The following is a 16,359-nucleotide window of genomic DNA, read 5'->3' as shown; positions in this document are numbered from 1 at the left end:
CGCAGGCTCAGTAGCTGTGGCGCACGGGCTGTGTTGCTCCGCGGCATGTGGGATCTTCCCGGACCAGGGCTCAAACCCGTGTCCCCTGCATTGGCAGGCAGATTCTTAACCACTGCACCAGGGAAATCCCTAAAAAACATTTTTGAATCAACTAAAATCATGCCTCATAGTCCCCAGTCTGCCTATTACATCCTGAGACTCACTGGATTAGGAACTACTTTGGAGCCTACACTGAGGATATTCCTTACAGGAAAATAATAGAGCATTGTACCATAGGTTGTCATTTTTTGGACAATCTTGGCTTTAGGATATAAAGTAAAGGATGTAGAAGAACCCCCATGCCTCTGTTTTACCTTCTGGTAATTGTCATCCGGAAGTTTGCAACAGCGAGCGTTGTCAGAAAAGCCAAACTTAATAGGCACACACGGCTGGAGAAAAGTGCTAATACAGCAACACCAACTGTGCCTCCTCCTCCCGAAGTGCAGATGTGTTATTTTCTAAACCAGGGGGAGGTTTCTTAGTGTAGCCACTCAGGGAGCTGTGAGAGTTGTGACATTAACAAGCCTCTGCTGCGGTAGCTGCTCGTTGGTGTTTTATCTTTGCCATGCTGACATCCGAATCACAGTTTTGTTGTGATGCTTTTGACAGCTGTCCGGAGAGAACGACCAAAGAGAAGAGCAGGTGACACAGGCCGTTTGTGCAAAATGCTTATTAGGTGGGATGCTTGGGCCAGCAAAGGGACGGGGAAGAACGAAACCAAGTGCCAGCTCCTCCTCATTGAGGGACAAAGGGAATCAATCCATAGCTTTCCTTCTGGAAGCGTGGGGGAATTTATTGCTTACCAAACAGCGATGAGCGCTGTGTTTCTCTTTATGGAACAGAGAGGGTTGAGAGGAGCGGCGGTGGCGGTTGGGAAGTGAAACTCCACTAGGGAATCCCCAATTCTCTGTCCTCTTTCAGGTCCTTGAGCAAAATGGGAAATGGTTCCGTGAAACCCAAACATTCCAAGAATCCAGATGGCCACTCCGGGAACCTCACTACCAGTGCCCTCCGGAGCAAGGTGACAGAGCTGGAGAGAGAGCTGAGGAGGAAGGATGCCGAGATCCAGGAGCGGGAGTACCATTTGAAGGAGCTACGGGAGCAGCTGTCCAAGCAGACTGTGGCCATTGCAGAGCTCACGGAGGAGCTCCAGAACAAGTGCATCCAGCTGAACAAGCTTCAGGATGTGGTACACATGCAGGGAGGAAGCCCGTGTCAGGCATCTCCGGATAAAGTGCCTCTTGAGGTCCACCGCAAGACCTCGGGATTGGTCTCCCTCCATAGCAGGAGGGGAGCGAAGGCTGGTGTGTCTGCTGAGCCCACCACCCGAACCTATGACCTCAACAAACCCCCTGAATTTTCCTTTGAGAAAGCAAGAGTCAGAAAGGACTCCAGGTAAGTTCCCACCCGCTTTTGGACACAGGTGGCCTTAAATATTATGAAACATTAGAACGCTATTTATTGAGTCTCCTCAATGGAGAAGCGCATATTAACCCTTTCAGATTTGGCGTTAGAGGGGCTTCGGAAAGGATTTTGTTTTGCAACAGGGTGTCCCTGTAAGTAGAACTTCTCTTTAAAGCAGGACTCGTGCTTTACCTGGACTTTGATTTGTGATTTGCATAACTGAGGAACCGAGTTTACAAAAGTCATTTCTGTTATCTTGAAAACCCTAGGGGAGTGCAGATGTGGTTGTAGGAAGTCTGCCCTTCTCTCTTCCAAAGAAGTAGACTTAATGGTGTACACAAGTCACGCTGAATTATGAATATGTATAGCAAAAGCCACTTCTTAGCACTTAGTCTTCAAGTGTCGTGAAAAAGGGATAAGCTGATGCCTCTGAGGGGGGTGCATTCATTCATTCATCCCAAAGTTTTAGTTAAGCACTGCCTTCTCCCAGCCACTGTGTTAGATGCTAAGTATATATCAGTGAATAAATAGACACAGAGCATTTCCTGTGGGAAGATAGTATACATGGAAACAAGTAAACATTGTGTAGTTATTAATTATGATGAATGATATAATGAAACTGACAGTAGAGTGGGTGGTGTCTGGGATTAAGGGGGAGAGAAGGTCAAGGAGGGGACAGAATTGGGATTGTCATGGAGACCTGGTTGAGGAGGTGACCTTTAACTGAGACCCAAAGGAGAAAAAGGAGAATAGACCAGGTAGAAAGGGCACTTACTTCAGGCAGAGGGAACAATTATATGCTAGAATTAATTTTAAAAATAAGGATTTTTAAAAGAACATGTAAATATTTCCCACAGTATTCTTGTGTGTGTGTGTGCGTATGGGTACGTTTCTCTTCTGGCTCAAGTTTGAATTTCCTAACCAGGAAAGATCAATTAGAAACATTATGAGTTAGGGTCTCCTTTCTGCACTATTTTTTTTTTTTAATTTATTTTATTTATTTATTTGGCTGCATTGGGTCTTCGTTTCTGCGCGAAGGCTTTCTCCAGTTGCGGCGAGCAGGGGCCACTCTTCATCACAGTGCACGGGGCTCTCACTATCGCGGCCTCTCTTGTTGTGGAGCACAGGCTCCAGACGCGCAGGCTCAGTAGCTGTGGCTCACGGGCCCAGTTGCTCCATGGAATGTGGGATCTTCCCAGATCAGGGCTCGAACCCGTGTCCCCTGCATTAGCAGGCAGATTCTCAACCACTGCGCCACCAGGGAAGCCCATGCACTATTTTTAAATGAGTAAATATTTATTAGTTGAAATTAGATCTTTTGCCTCGATAATGTCTTGGCTGAGACTGGATCCTTCTTGCAAAATCCAAGATTTGTGAAATTAAAACAACTTTAATTTATTCACACACATAAATAATATAAATCAAGATAAAACATCTGACTTAAACAAATAAAGGATTAATTTTGATAACAGGATTATAAAGGGAGGTTTAATTCATCAATTTGTTGACAGTGCTTGGCACATAGTGAATGAGCAATAAATGTTTGTTAAGAAAACAAGTCATGCTGGATTATCAACGCATAATACTCTGTGGTTGAAAGAATCTGATTGATATTAGAGTTCAGAAGACTTTTTTTAAGCCAAGAGTTTATTTATTAGTTGGCTTAGAAAGGTCTTATCTATTCCCATTGCAAAAATAATAATTATTTATTTTTAATGGTGTGAATTCAGAAATTATAAATGTTGCTTACAAACTTATGCTTGTTTTTCAAAATTTGAACATCATAGTGTTCTCTTTTGATGTATAAGAGATATATGCACATATAATAATTGTATTATGCATTCTCTCTATATACGTACTATACACATACATATGTTATACATACTATATATGTATACATAAGACAATATATTATTTACCCACAAAAAATCTTTCAAATAACAATGTGCTTATGAACCTAGGAGAAGTGCGAGAGACTTTAATAGTAATTCATCTTCTTTGACCCTCTTCCTACATATTCCACCAGATTTCTCCTCTTTTTTTCGTTTTTAATAAATTGATTTTTTAATTTGTTTTTATTTTTGGCTTTATTGGGTCTTCATGGCAGTGCACAGGCTTCTCATTGCGGTGGCTTCTCTCATTGTGGAACACGGGCTCTAGGCGCGAGGGCCTCAGTAGTTGTGCCGCACGGGCTCAGTTGCTCCGTGGCATGTGAGATCTTCCCGGCCCAGGGCTTGAACCTGCGTCCCCTGCATCGGCAGGCAGACCCTCAACCACTGCACCACCAGGGAAGCCCTCAAGTTATTTTAAAATTAAATAGCCACATGTGTCAAATGGCCACTGTATTGGATACTGCAGTTCTAGATTCTGTGGTTTTGACTGTAACTGCTATCTTTTGAGGTGGGGATTGTGACCGTAGTGAAGTTTGAGAGAACTTACAAACAAAATAAGACCTGTATTCGGTATTAGGACAATGTCACAGAAAATGAAAATGAGCCTGTCAGATGGAGGTGGGCACAATGTGGAATCCCTCTTCAGCTGAATGGAACCTGCAGTCTATCATAGCCTTTTGTAGGGACTTGGCTTTGTGCCCACTGACCATTTTAGATCTTCAGAAGCATACAACCATGTGGGCATGTAGCCCGTTTTATTATAGGTACTCAGCTTTTCTGAATTATCATAAATCATGATGAGTCAGAGCATTCCAGTATATCAAATACTCTGATCTCTGATTTAAATCTATTACAGTAACTATCAGAAGACTTTAGAGCTGGAAGAACCTTAGAGATTGTTTCACGCTTCTCCCCTATTGGAGAAGTGAGGAAACAGGTGCAGGGGAGTTGCAGAATACGCCTTGGTAAGTGGCAGAGCTAAGATTAGAACCCAAGATTGACTTTGGAACCAGTTCTTTCCCTCTACAATCCCCAAAATGGTTGCGCAAAGACTGGATTTGCCTCTGGGTGGGTGTCAAGCCAAAAGACACTACCAAACCAAAGAGCAGGAAAAGAAAGGATTTATTACTTGCAGCAAGTAAAGAGAACACCAAAGATATTTCCCAAAGCAGTATGTCCCTGAACAGCAAAATTGGGAAAGTTTTAAGCTAAGGGTGCATGCATATTTATGAAGAAGCTTGGGCAGTATCTGCATATTCATGGAGGAGAATTCAGTGTAGAAATGGGGCAAAGACTGACAGGGTCCTGGCTCTAGTTGACTGAAATCCATAAAAGTCATCATGATCATTCCTTAGGTTCCAGTTAGTCGGGTGGTTGAGTGCTTGAGGGAGATTTGGATCCTGCAGAATAGTTCAAGAATGTGCTTCAGGGCTTCCCTTGTGGCGCAGTGGTTGAGAGTCCGCCTGCCGATGCAGGGGACGCGGGTTCGTGCCCCGGTCCAGGAGGATCCCACAGGCCGCGGAGCAGCTGGGCCCGTGAGCCATGGCCACTGAGCCTGTGCGTCCGGAGCCTGTGCTCCGCAACGGGAGAGGCCACAACAGTGAGAGGCCCGCATATCACAAAAAAAAAAAAAAAAAAAAAAAGAATGTGCTTCAGAACGATCTTTATTTTTGAAACAGAACTGGGAGTATTTACAACTGATTTATTGTCTCCAATAGGTTATTTTCTGGCCTGATCAAGAGCAAGCACTGTGGCCAGACTTAGATCACAAAATGGCTTAGGCCTAAAATGGCTTCTCTTATGTCAAGAACGATATGTCTGGTTCTCTTCCTCTGGGGGTCCCCGACCCTATCTACCTATACTAGTGTTCTTAACCCACAAAGATCAAAGGGCTCAAGTCAGGTTAGTTTGGGCACCAGGCTGCTTTATTTATTTATTTATTTATTTATTTATTTATTTATTTATTTGCGATACGTGGGCCTCTCACTGTTGTGGCCTCTCCGGTTGCGGAGCACAGGCTCCGGATGCGCAGGCTCAGCGGACATGGTTCACGGGCCCAGCCGCTCCGCAGCATGTGGGATCCTCCCTGACCAGGGCATGAACCCGTGTCCCCTGCATCGGTAGGCGGACTCTCAACCACTGCGCCACCAGGGAAGCCCCAGTCTGCTTTATTTTGATACACTGTATTGATTGGTAGGAAGAACAATGCTGCTTCCCGACTTCTTCCAAGCAGAGTTGAGCAGAGCTTACCCATTTCATTAATATTCACCAAGTGCTAGATCCTCAGAGCTCAGGCCTCTGTGAAAAGGACACAGAGAATTGATTTGATCCATCTGATGGTACAGACTGATCTATATGGAGGGGCACGAATGGGTTCTGAAGCAAGTACAGAGCTTCTCAGGGCTGAGAACTGAATATCAGTGGCAAAGGTGGGTGAGAAAGAGCTCAGATCGCATTTCTGTCCATGTCTGACCTGCCTTGAGCACCAAGAGAACCATGCCTGCAGAGGTCAGACCTTTTACTGAAATTAAATTTTCTGTTGATGTAGACATTGTTTAACAAACTTCAGCACCAGCAGAACAAAATTATGAGCTCGTGCAGAATGTCTGGTGGAACACAGGCAAATTAATCAGAGACATCTGGGAAGTCACTGATATGACTTCCTTTCACTGAGAATGCTTTAACTATCATCTGAAACTATTGTTCTTCTTTGAAAAGGAGAGGTAAAACAAAGACTTGCCATCTGACTTCAGATATTGACTCTAGTTTTAGGAAGGACAATGAGTCACTCCCACCCCAGGAGCAGAATAGGTAAAAGTGGAAAATGCTGGTGAGTAACCCATTTAAACAAGATGGGGGAAAAACAGCCAGGAAGAAAGAGTATGTTTGTTATTATTTGTTCTTCCTTTCGAAAGCAGTGCCGAGCATTTGAATGTGCATTATAGAAATACAGCTCTTTTACTGAGCAGAAGTGTTTGCATGGAATGATCATGATAATAGTAAAAACAGCATCTATACATTGCTAATGATGTGCCAGGCACTACTCTGAGTGCTTCACAAATATTGGCTTATTTAATCCTCACAACAAATGCATGAAATAGATATTATTATCACCATCATAATAGATGTGTTTATGTATCATTTTATATATGAAGAAACTGAGGCTTACAGAATTAAATAACTTGCCTAAGGTTACACAGCTTTTAATATTGGAACCGGGATTCAAAACCAAGAAATCTGCTATCTAAAGTCTGTTCTAAATAAGGACTGACTGTACAGCACAGGGAACTGTATTCATTATCTTGTAATAACCTATAATGGAAAATAATCTGAAAAAGAATACATATATATAACTGAATCACTTTGCTGTATACCTGAAACTAACACAATGTTTAAACCAAGTATACGTCAATAAAAAGTCTGTTGTAACAACTGCACTATCCCACTATACCAAAATGAGAATCAGAGGAGGATTCTTCATATTTTAGTTGGGAAGCCTTGTAAAAAATTAAATAAATAATTAGAGGGCTTCCCTGGTGGCGCAGTGGTTGAGAGTCCGCCTGCCGATGCAGGGGACACGGGTTCGTGCCCCGGTCCGGGAAGATCCCACGTGCCGCGGAACGGCTGGGCCCGTGAGCCATGGCCGCTGAGCCTGCGCGTCTGGAGCCCATGCTCCGCAACGGGAGAGGCCGCAGCAGTGAGAGGCCCACGTACCGCAAAAAAATAAAATTAGATATAGATACGTTTCTATTTTTTGTTTTTGATATGGTTACAAACAGCTCCCTGCTGTTGTCAGGTTGTTTGAAATCAGAAAGATTTATAGCAATAATGTACATTTAGACATCCAGATCAGAGCTGGCTACTCAGGGATGGGGTGAGAAAACCAAGTGTTGGGGCAACTGCTAGACGTCTGTTGTTTTCTATGTATTATCTCATGGAGACTTGCCTAGTGAGGTAGGTGTTGCTTTAACCTTGGACCAAAGGTGAAACGGAAGCTCAGAGGCGTTCAACAGCTTGCTCAAGGTCCTCTGCTGAACCAGGTTTCCAGCGTGAGTCTGCCTGATGTGAGAAGTGTGTTCTCTACCGTTGTGTGCACGACTCTTAGAGCCGGAGCAGCCTGCAGAGTGAATGGCTCCCCTTGGGGTTGGTGAGGGGTGTGGAGGGGATAGGCAGTGCGGTTAAACTTCAGAAAAAGGAGAGGTCAGGAGCGTGGAGGAGTTGAAGAACCTGCCTAGAATTCAGTGGCATCTGCCTTGACACCTCAGAGAAGTGAGATAGATTTTGGCAGATTTTCCGAGTCCTGGCACCCAGCGCCCGCGACTTCCTGCACCTGCCTTTTCTTCTTTCTAGAAGCCAAAGGGCCTGGACTCTTCTCACTCTGCACCCCACCTAAGCCTTCTCTCAACCTCTCAAATTACCCTCTGCTTGGTTTATAGTCGCCCTCTGTTCCTTCTCACTTTATCCTCACATCTTCCAGTCTGTCAGTTGCTAGGTGTTAGGAAAAATGTGTAATTAAGTCTCAGGAAACACTCAGGACTCAAGGACTAATCGTTGTGAAAATCAAAAATCGAAGTGCTTATTTTAAGTTCCCAGCTGACTCGGAACCACCCTTCCCTTGCCTGGTGGTCGGCGTTCCTGAGTTACAGCATGTTCTGTGATGTTTTTATACTACTGCACAATAACCACAGCCATTCTTGACCCCATAGCCTTGGCTAGAAACATTCCCTTTACTCCTTCAGATGAACACATTCATTTCAACAAGTGTTTATTGAATATTGAATTCTTTAATTTTGTTTTCTTTCCTTTCTTTTCTGTAGTTCTTTCTGTCTCCTCTCCCCCATTTCTTTCACTTATATGTTTATTTTGTTTGCTCCTAATTTTCCTCCTCTCTCAGCATCAGACTAGTCAAGGGCCATCAGTACCAATTTCTAGTACCTGGTATAGGCCAGACACACTGAGTTATCTCATTCATTTTCATAACAAACCTACCAGGTGAATATTATTGTATGAGGCTTACCAAGAGTAAGTAACTAGCCCATGGTGGTCCTCAGTAGTGCCTAAATCTGGGCAACCTCACCTAGATCCCGAGACAGCTGCCACTTAATCAGAACAACTCTGAAACCTACACTTATTATATTTTGCCTGCTCTCTTACTACTTTATGGGATATTTATAGCTGTTTGTGGATCTGCTTGCTTCTAAGTAAGTTACTCCAAGTGAATATAGCAGGGCTGGCTTTGAACAGCTGTCCTAAGAGCATGGGCAGAGCCTCCAGCTCTCCTTACTTATGGCTTTTAAGTGAACCCATTTCTCTGAAATGGGTTACTCTTTCCTGACCCATTTTTTCGCTCACACACATTTCATGCCATTTTGGACACTGCCCATTTCCTTGCTAGATTCCCAGGAAAGAGTGTAGTAAAAATAGGATGGTTGAGAAGACAGTGACCTTTTCTCCTTGCTTGTCCAATCAGAGGAAAGCATCATCACTGACTGCTGCCAGTGCGGTCAGTTTCCAGGGGGAGCCTCCCCTTTCTTTACAAAGCCTGAGCATCTCAGCTCATCACCTGACTTTTTCTAGGGTTTAAACTGCTTCTCAAGAAGGGGGAAAAAAATCTAAAGCCAAGGAAAAGCTTTCCAGTTTTTAGACTTTGGAAGTACCTTCTGTGTGAAAGATATATTTGTTGTAATGATCCTTTAACTAAACCTGTTTTTGTTCTTTAAAGTCTCATTTTAAGATAATTTGCTCTCCTCCATGCAGACTTTCCTTAGAAACATTGGTGAGTTGTAGATTTTTCAGTGCAGTCTTGTTTGACAGGTTTTTGAGATCTATGGCCAAGAATCCCCAGTTTCCTTTGAATTGTTCCAGGAGCGTTTGTTTGTCATGAAAAATTAATTTGAATTAGTAAATTCCAAGCATCAACTTTCATAGTCTTTTTGGGGTTTACAAATCAAGCTCTGAGAAATATGAAGGAAAGAAAGATCTGTAGCTTCCAATCTTTTCTCTCCAGATGAGGTGAGAAAAAAGGAGGTAAAAAGTGAGCAGGAGAAGATACTACTTTGATAGTCCTTGGAACTAGAAACTCAGAGAAACCCAGGTGTGTTAGTTTTCTATTGTTGGATAACAAGTTACCACAAACTTAGCAGCTTGAAACAATGCATATTTGTTATCTCACCATTTCTGTGGGTCAGGAGTCTGGTTGAGGCTATTTAGGTCATCTGCTCAGGGTTTCATCAGGCTGCAGTCAAGGTGTCAACCAGCTGTGTTCCTTTCTAGAGCTTTCTAGTGGAAGAGGTCCTCCTCTAAGCTCAAGTGATTGTTGGCAGAATTCAGTTCCTTGTGGTGGTAGGACTGAAGTCCCCATTTTCTTGCTGGCTGTCAGCCAGGGGCTGTTCTCAGCTCCTAGAGGTCTGCCCAGAGTTCCATGTCGTATGTCCCCCTCACATGACAGGGACCCTCTCACAACATGGCTGCTTACTGCTTCAGGGCCAGCTGGAGAATCTCTTTACTGTTGGCTAAGATGAAGTCTTATATAACATACGCTGGGTGACCCTCCCATCACAGTTGCTATATTCTGTTGTCAAGGAGCAAGTCCCAGGTTCCATCTCCACTCAGGGGGAGGGGATTGTATAAGAGCCTGACACCAGATGGGTAGAGACAGTGGGGCCATCTGAGAATTCTGCACACCATACCGGCCCCTTTGCATCTCTAGTATGAGATTCTCTGACTAATAATCTGGCCATGCTAGATATGTAAAGCTATGTATAGAAAGCCCAGAGTCCTGTACATGCATATTCATAGCATATTCATAAGATGCAAATACTCACTGATGGATGAATGGGTAAATAAAATGCAGTATATACATACAATGAGATACTATTCAGACTTAAAAAGGAGGGAATGCCCTTCCGTTTTCATGCTACAATATGAATGAATCTTGATGACTTTATGCTAAGTGAAATAAGTCAGACTCAAATTATTCCACTTTATATTAGGTACCTAGAGCAATCAAATTTCTAGACACATCAAGTAGAATGGAAGTTTACAGGGGCTGGGAGGAGCAGGGAATGGGGAATTATTGTTTAATGGGTACAGAATTTTAGTTTGGGAAGATTAGAAAAGTTCTAGAGACAGGTGGTGGCGATAGGTGCAAAATAATGGGAATATACGTAATGCCACTGAGCTGTGCACTTAACAGTAGTTAAGATGGTACAGTTTATGTTGTGCATTTTACCACAATTGAAAAAAAAAGTCCTGGGGCTGATTTGACAGCATGCCTCTAAGTGCCAGGCTGTTTCAGGTTCCATATAGGATGCTGGAAGGAGGTAGAGTGATGATTTTCTCTTTTCTTATTTTTTTTTCTCTTATTGGTTATCTTGTAACGGAGAATAAGATATAGCAAAGTCTTATGACAACTGAACATCAATTCATTATTGTTAATTAATCAGCCATTAATTACTTAATAGTAATTGATTGATTGCTTGTTGAGCTTTCAATGGAGGCTTGTTCCCAGTGCTGTGGGAAAATAGAGGGAAAGAACAACTTCAAACTCCCTTGTGTTTTCTTGTTTACAGCTGTAATTCTTAAGCTTAAGTGCACATTGTAATCACCAGGGAAGTATTAAAAAATATTGATGTCCTGGTATGACCCCGAGGGAGTCTGATTAAATTGGTTTGAGGTAAAGGCCCTGGGTATCAGGATTTACAGAAGGTCCCTTGATGATTCTAATGTGCAGTGACAACTGAGAACCATTTTGTTATAGGAACAGGCTTCCCTGCAGCTGACTCTATGACACTCTAAGAGCAATGCTCATTACAGACATCTAAGAGAACTATTTACCATTTCTACCTAATTACCATGCAGCGCAATGATGATTATGAATATCACTGAGTGTGTCAGATTAACTTCCTTATATGTTTTGGTTTTCAACATTATCAACATTATTAAGCTCTGTTCTTTGATGTTCCCGGGAATTGGATCATCTGCACACATTTAAGAAAGGGAGAGAGAAATGTTTGTTGTAAGCATGAAGTAACAGTAAGCATGATTCAATTACAACTGTACTTAATTACGTGGGCAATAGGGTAAGAGAGTTGACAGGACAAAGTCATGCTCAATTTCTTATTATTCATGGAATGACCTCATCTTTTCATGCTGGTTTCTCAAATTATAAACGTGTGCATTTATTAGCTATTTTTTTTCTTGCTGGTTTATTACTCAAAAAATTGGGGGGAGAAGTAAATAGATGTTTATCTTGCTTATTTTCTGTGCCTGTTTAGTGGGTGATGGACATTTCCCACCTCCACTCTTGTCTCTGTACCCAGGATTTTTAAACTAAGAGAAAGAACTTAAATGTCCTTTAGTATTAATTTTGTTGAGTGCCTACTTTGTGCCAGATGCAATTCCAATGTTAGGTAAGAGGATGAAGAAAGTGTTGTCACCCTTGAAGATCTCGGTCTCTTTGGGGAAATTAAAATGTATTGCAGTCTTGTGCGATTGATATTCTAAGAGATGGGTGTACAAAGGAGGAAGGGAGCATCCTGTGCTTGGGGGGATCAGGGACACCTCCATAGATGAGCCGACGTTGAGCTGGGTTTTGAGGAGGAATGGATGGCTGGGAGACCAAGCGGCCTGGCACATTTGGGGACCTGCAAGCAGTTCAGTGGGCCTGGGGTACCCCGAGCATGGGGAGGCTGGCCAGGCGGGGGACCTGGATTGTCAGGAGTTTTACTCACATTGTGAAGGAGTCTCCCCTAATAAATAGTGGCAGTTCGCAAGCATAGAGTTTTTAGAGCTATTTTAACTCAAAGATTTTAAAGTTGCTGGTAATTTGCAGACATATAATAATACAGCTATTCCTTCTGTAATATATTTTATGTGCCAGGCCATGTTCTCAGTGCTCAGTATTGTTAACTAACTTAATTCTCATAGAAATCCTATGACGTGTGGACTGTGTTTATTGTCATTTTATAGCTGAGAAAACTTGAGATTAAGTAACTTGCCTAGAGTTCCACTGTTCGTAAGTGGCAGAATTAGGAATCAGACCCTGGCATTCCAGCTTTAGATCTTGGGCCCTCGACAAATATGCCTTCTAATATACTTCCTATTTGTATATATAATTAAGCTCTGATATGCCATACAAGTGGAGTTGCCTCGGCCTTTGTGCGCACAAGAAATTCTTGACAGATAAGAAAGTAGGTGGAGGCCCCTGGTCCCTGATTGGCACTGAGCCTTGTGCAAAGCAGTTTGCAAGACACATGCTTTGTCTGACCTGACAAAAACAAACAGTGAGAACAGAGGCTTCTAGTAAACAGGGCCAGAGAAGGAAGATTGAGGGCCCAGCTTAACAAGAACTGTCAGTGGACTTTGACAAATTAAACTTCCTGAAGCAACTTAGAGGACAGGAATTTAATGCTTCAAAGAATATTGATAATGTAAGTAAGGGGTGTAAAAGGATTATGGCACGCTGCCAATGATGTACATAAATTCGAGATCCAGCCCTATTGGAGGAACTTTGTACTAAGTAGAGTCTTGACAGTGCCTCTTTCTTTCTTCGTGGTTTCTAGAACTTTTCATATTCCACCCTTCCCCACAAAAAGCATACCATAACCACTACTATTGCCAACTACTACTATCACTGCCATTTATTAGGCATATATTATCACCTTATCTGAGTTAATGTGTCCTTATGACGCAGGTATGATTACTAAGCTCTATTCACAAAGAAGAAATCTGAGGTTCAGAAAGGTTAAGGTCACACAGCTAGGAAGTGGAAGAGCTGGGATTTGAACCTAGGCTCTTCTGCCTCCAAAGCTATGTACATGTTTTATTTTTTAAATGAATTTTTTATTGACGTGCACAAATCATAAAGTGAACACGCCCATGTAACCACCAAACAGATCAGGACATAGAACCTCACCAGCACCTCAGAAGCCTCTTCTGCTCCCTTGCAATCCCTATGCATTATCTACTTTGAAGGTAGCCACTATCTGCACTAGTATTATCATAGATTACTATGCCTATTTTTGAACTTTATGTTAGTGGAATTATAGAGAATGGACTCTACAGACTCTGGCTCCTTCAGTTTATACAGTGAGAGTCATTTATGAAATTGTGTGTAGTGATGGTTCATTAATTATCATTGCTCTATAGAGTTTGTTGTGACTATGCTACAACTTATCAGTTCTACTGTTGATGGACATTTGGTTGATTCTGGTCTTTAGCAATTTTGAATAATGCTGCCATGAACATTTTTGCACTTTTGATTTATATATGACTTATGATAGGTATATAACTAGGAATGGACTTGCTGGGTGGTACATTTTATCTAAGTTCACATTTTTGTTTTATAAATTTATTTGTTTATTTATTTATTTATTTTTGGCTACATTGGGTCTTCGTTGCTGTGCACGGGCTTTCTGTAGTTGCGGCGAGTGGGGGCTACTCTTTGTTGCGGTGTGCGGCCTTCTCATTGCGGTGGCTTCTCTTGTTGTGGAGCATGGCCTCTATGCACGTGGACCTCAGTAGTTGTGGCACGTGGGCTCAGTAGTTGTGGCTCGCAGGTTCTAGAGCACAGGCTCAGTAGTTGGGGCGCATGGGCTTAGTTGCTCTGAAGCATGTGGGATCTTCCCAGACCAGGGATTGAACCCATGTCCCCTGCATTGGCAGGCGGATTCCCAATCACTGTGCCACCAGGGAAGTCCCTAAGTTCACATTTAATATAGATTGCCAAATAGTTTTCCAAAATGGCTGGACAAATATATACCCCCCACCAACAGTGTATGAGTATTGCTACTATTCATCCTCACCAGCATTTAGCATTGTCAGTCTTTTTCATTTTAGCCATTCTGGTGGGTATATTTATGTTGTGGTATCTCATTGTGGTTTTGACTTTCTTTTCCTTGATAATTAACAGGGTGAACACTTCTTAATTTATGTGTTTTCCATTGATGTCTGCTTTCCCTCTGTAGCTCTGTAGTACAACCATTGTCATAAATCAAGTATCTATATATGTTTATGTGGGTTTTAGTTCTTTCTATTCAGGTCCAAAGGTCTTTCTTGTGCCTCCTTGTGCCAAGAGTATAGTCTGTCAATTATTTTGATTAATAATAATTTTTTTTTTTGGCCACAGTGTGCAGCTTGTGGGATCTTAGTTCCCCAACCAGGGATTGAACCCAGGCCCTCTGCAGTGAAAGCGCAGAGTCCTAACCACTGGACCGCCGGGGAATTCCCAATAGTGATTCTTGATATCCATTACCTTAAGTCTTCTAGTTTTGTTATTGTTCTTCAACATTGTGATGACTATTCTTGGGCCTTCTTATGATTGTAAGAATTTTAGAATTAGCTTGTCAATTTTCATAAAACATTTTTTAGAATGTCAGTTGAGATTTCATTGAACCTGACCAATTTGAATAGAATTGACATCATTAAAAAATTGTCTTCTCCTTCATGACTCTGCTATATGCCTCCATTTATTTAGCTATTCTTTCATTTCTCTTAATATTTTATAATATTGTTTGTAGAGGTTTTACACATTTTTGTTATATATAATCTTATATAGTTGATATTTTTGATCTTTTAAAAATGATGTCATTTAAAAATTAGCATTTTCATTTTGATACTGACATATAGAAATACAATTGAATTTGTTTACTGACCTTGAATCCAGTGAGATTATTGAAATCACCTATTAATTTTGATGGTTTTACCCTGTCCATTCTTTTGAGTTTTCAATTTACATAACCATGTCTTTTGGAAAGGATGACAATTTTATTTCTTCTTTTACTGTGTTTATATCTTTGATATATTTTTTCCCTTTTGTTTCTTTTTTTCTCAATTTATTAAGTTTGCTCAGACTTCTTATTCAGGGTGGAATTGAAGTGTCCCATTTCTGATATCTGGAGGGAAGCTTCCAATATTTCACATGCGATATGATACTTTCTGTTTTTGTTTTATTTTATAGATTTTTTATCAGATTAAGGAAATTCCCTTCTATTTCTAATTTACTAAGTGGTTTTTTAAAATTTAAAACTCATATACAGGTGTTTAATTTTATCAAATACTTTTTCCTCATACAATAAGATTTTGCTATGTATTTGTCTCCTTTATTCTTTTCATGTGGTTAATTACATTAATTTTCAATCTGGTCTAGACTTGTTTGTTTTTGACTTTTGTACCTATCTTCATTAGGAATATTAACCTTTAATTTTTCTTTCTTGTAATATGGGTTTTTGTTATTAGGCTATTTTGACACTATAAAATAAGTTGGAAAAAATTTCTTTTTTCTGTTTTCTGGAAAAGGTTATGTAAGATTAATAAAGTTTTTCCTTAAATGTCTGGAAAACTTAATGGTATGTCACCTGGGTCTAGAATTTTCTTTGTGGGATAGTTTTTATTTTTTATTTCTTTATTGCTAATCTGATTTTCTATTTTTTTCTAAGATTTGGTATGCATATTTTTCTAGGAAATTTTCATTTAATCTAAATTTTAAAAATAGTTATTCATACTGTCCACTCATTTTTCCTATCTGTAATATCTATAGTGATGTCCCTTTTCTCATTTCCAACACTGGTAATTATCTTTTCTCCCCACCCACCCATTTGCCATGAATTTTTCAGTTTTATTTGACTTTTCAAATAACCTATTTGGGGCTCTCTTGATCCTCTTCATTGCACTTTTTTCTTCCTGTGTTGTCTGTTTCTATTTTGTTATTTCCTTTTCCCTTTTTTGAGCTCAATTGCTTTTCTTTTTCTAGCTCTTTGAGATAGACACTTAGTCATTCATTTTTAATCTGTTTTCTTTTGTGATGTATCTATTTAATACTGTAAGTTTTCCTCTTAGTATTGATTTAACTGCATCCCACAAGTTTTGATAATCACATTTTTATCATTTATTTCAAAATATTATCTGACTTCCCTATGATTTAATCTTCCTTTGATCAATGAGCTGTTCAGAAATATATTACTCAGTTCTCAAACATTTGAGGATTTTCGGATTATTTTTGTTACTGATTTTGTTATTGATTTCT

General features: G+C 40.9%; 1 protein-coding gene across 2 annotated transcripts in view; it reads left to right on the top strand.

Annotated features, from left to right (window-relative positions):
• Positions 1-16,359, top strand: part of PRKG2 (protein kinase cGMP-dependent 2) — a 96,478-nt gene that overhangs the window by 8,983 nt on the left and 71,136 nt on the right. Inside the window, exons 1-2 of one of the 2 annotated variants that reach the window (XM_067035908.1) lie at positions 651-681; positions 961-1,434. In XM_067035908.1, coding sequence (XP_066892009.1) covers positions 974-1,434 — 461 coding nt within the window. In that variant the 5' untranslated portion in view covers positions 651-681; positions 961-973. Of the gene's footprint in view, positions 1-650; positions 682-960; positions 1,435-16,359 lie in introns of those variants that run through there. The other variant, XM_059066509.2, reaches the window with a different exon arrangement.

This window comes from Kogia breviceps, chromosome 6 (assembly GCF_026419965.1).
Source record: "Kogia breviceps isolate mKogBre1 chromosome 6, mKogBre1 haplotype 1, whole genome shotgun sequence".
NCBI classification, from domain to species: Eukaryota; Metazoa; Chordata; class Mammalia; order Artiodactyla; family Physeteridae; genus Kogia; species Kogia breviceps.
Note: the sequence above shows the minus strand (reverse complement) of the source record. Positions and strands in the feature narration are given on the sequence as shown.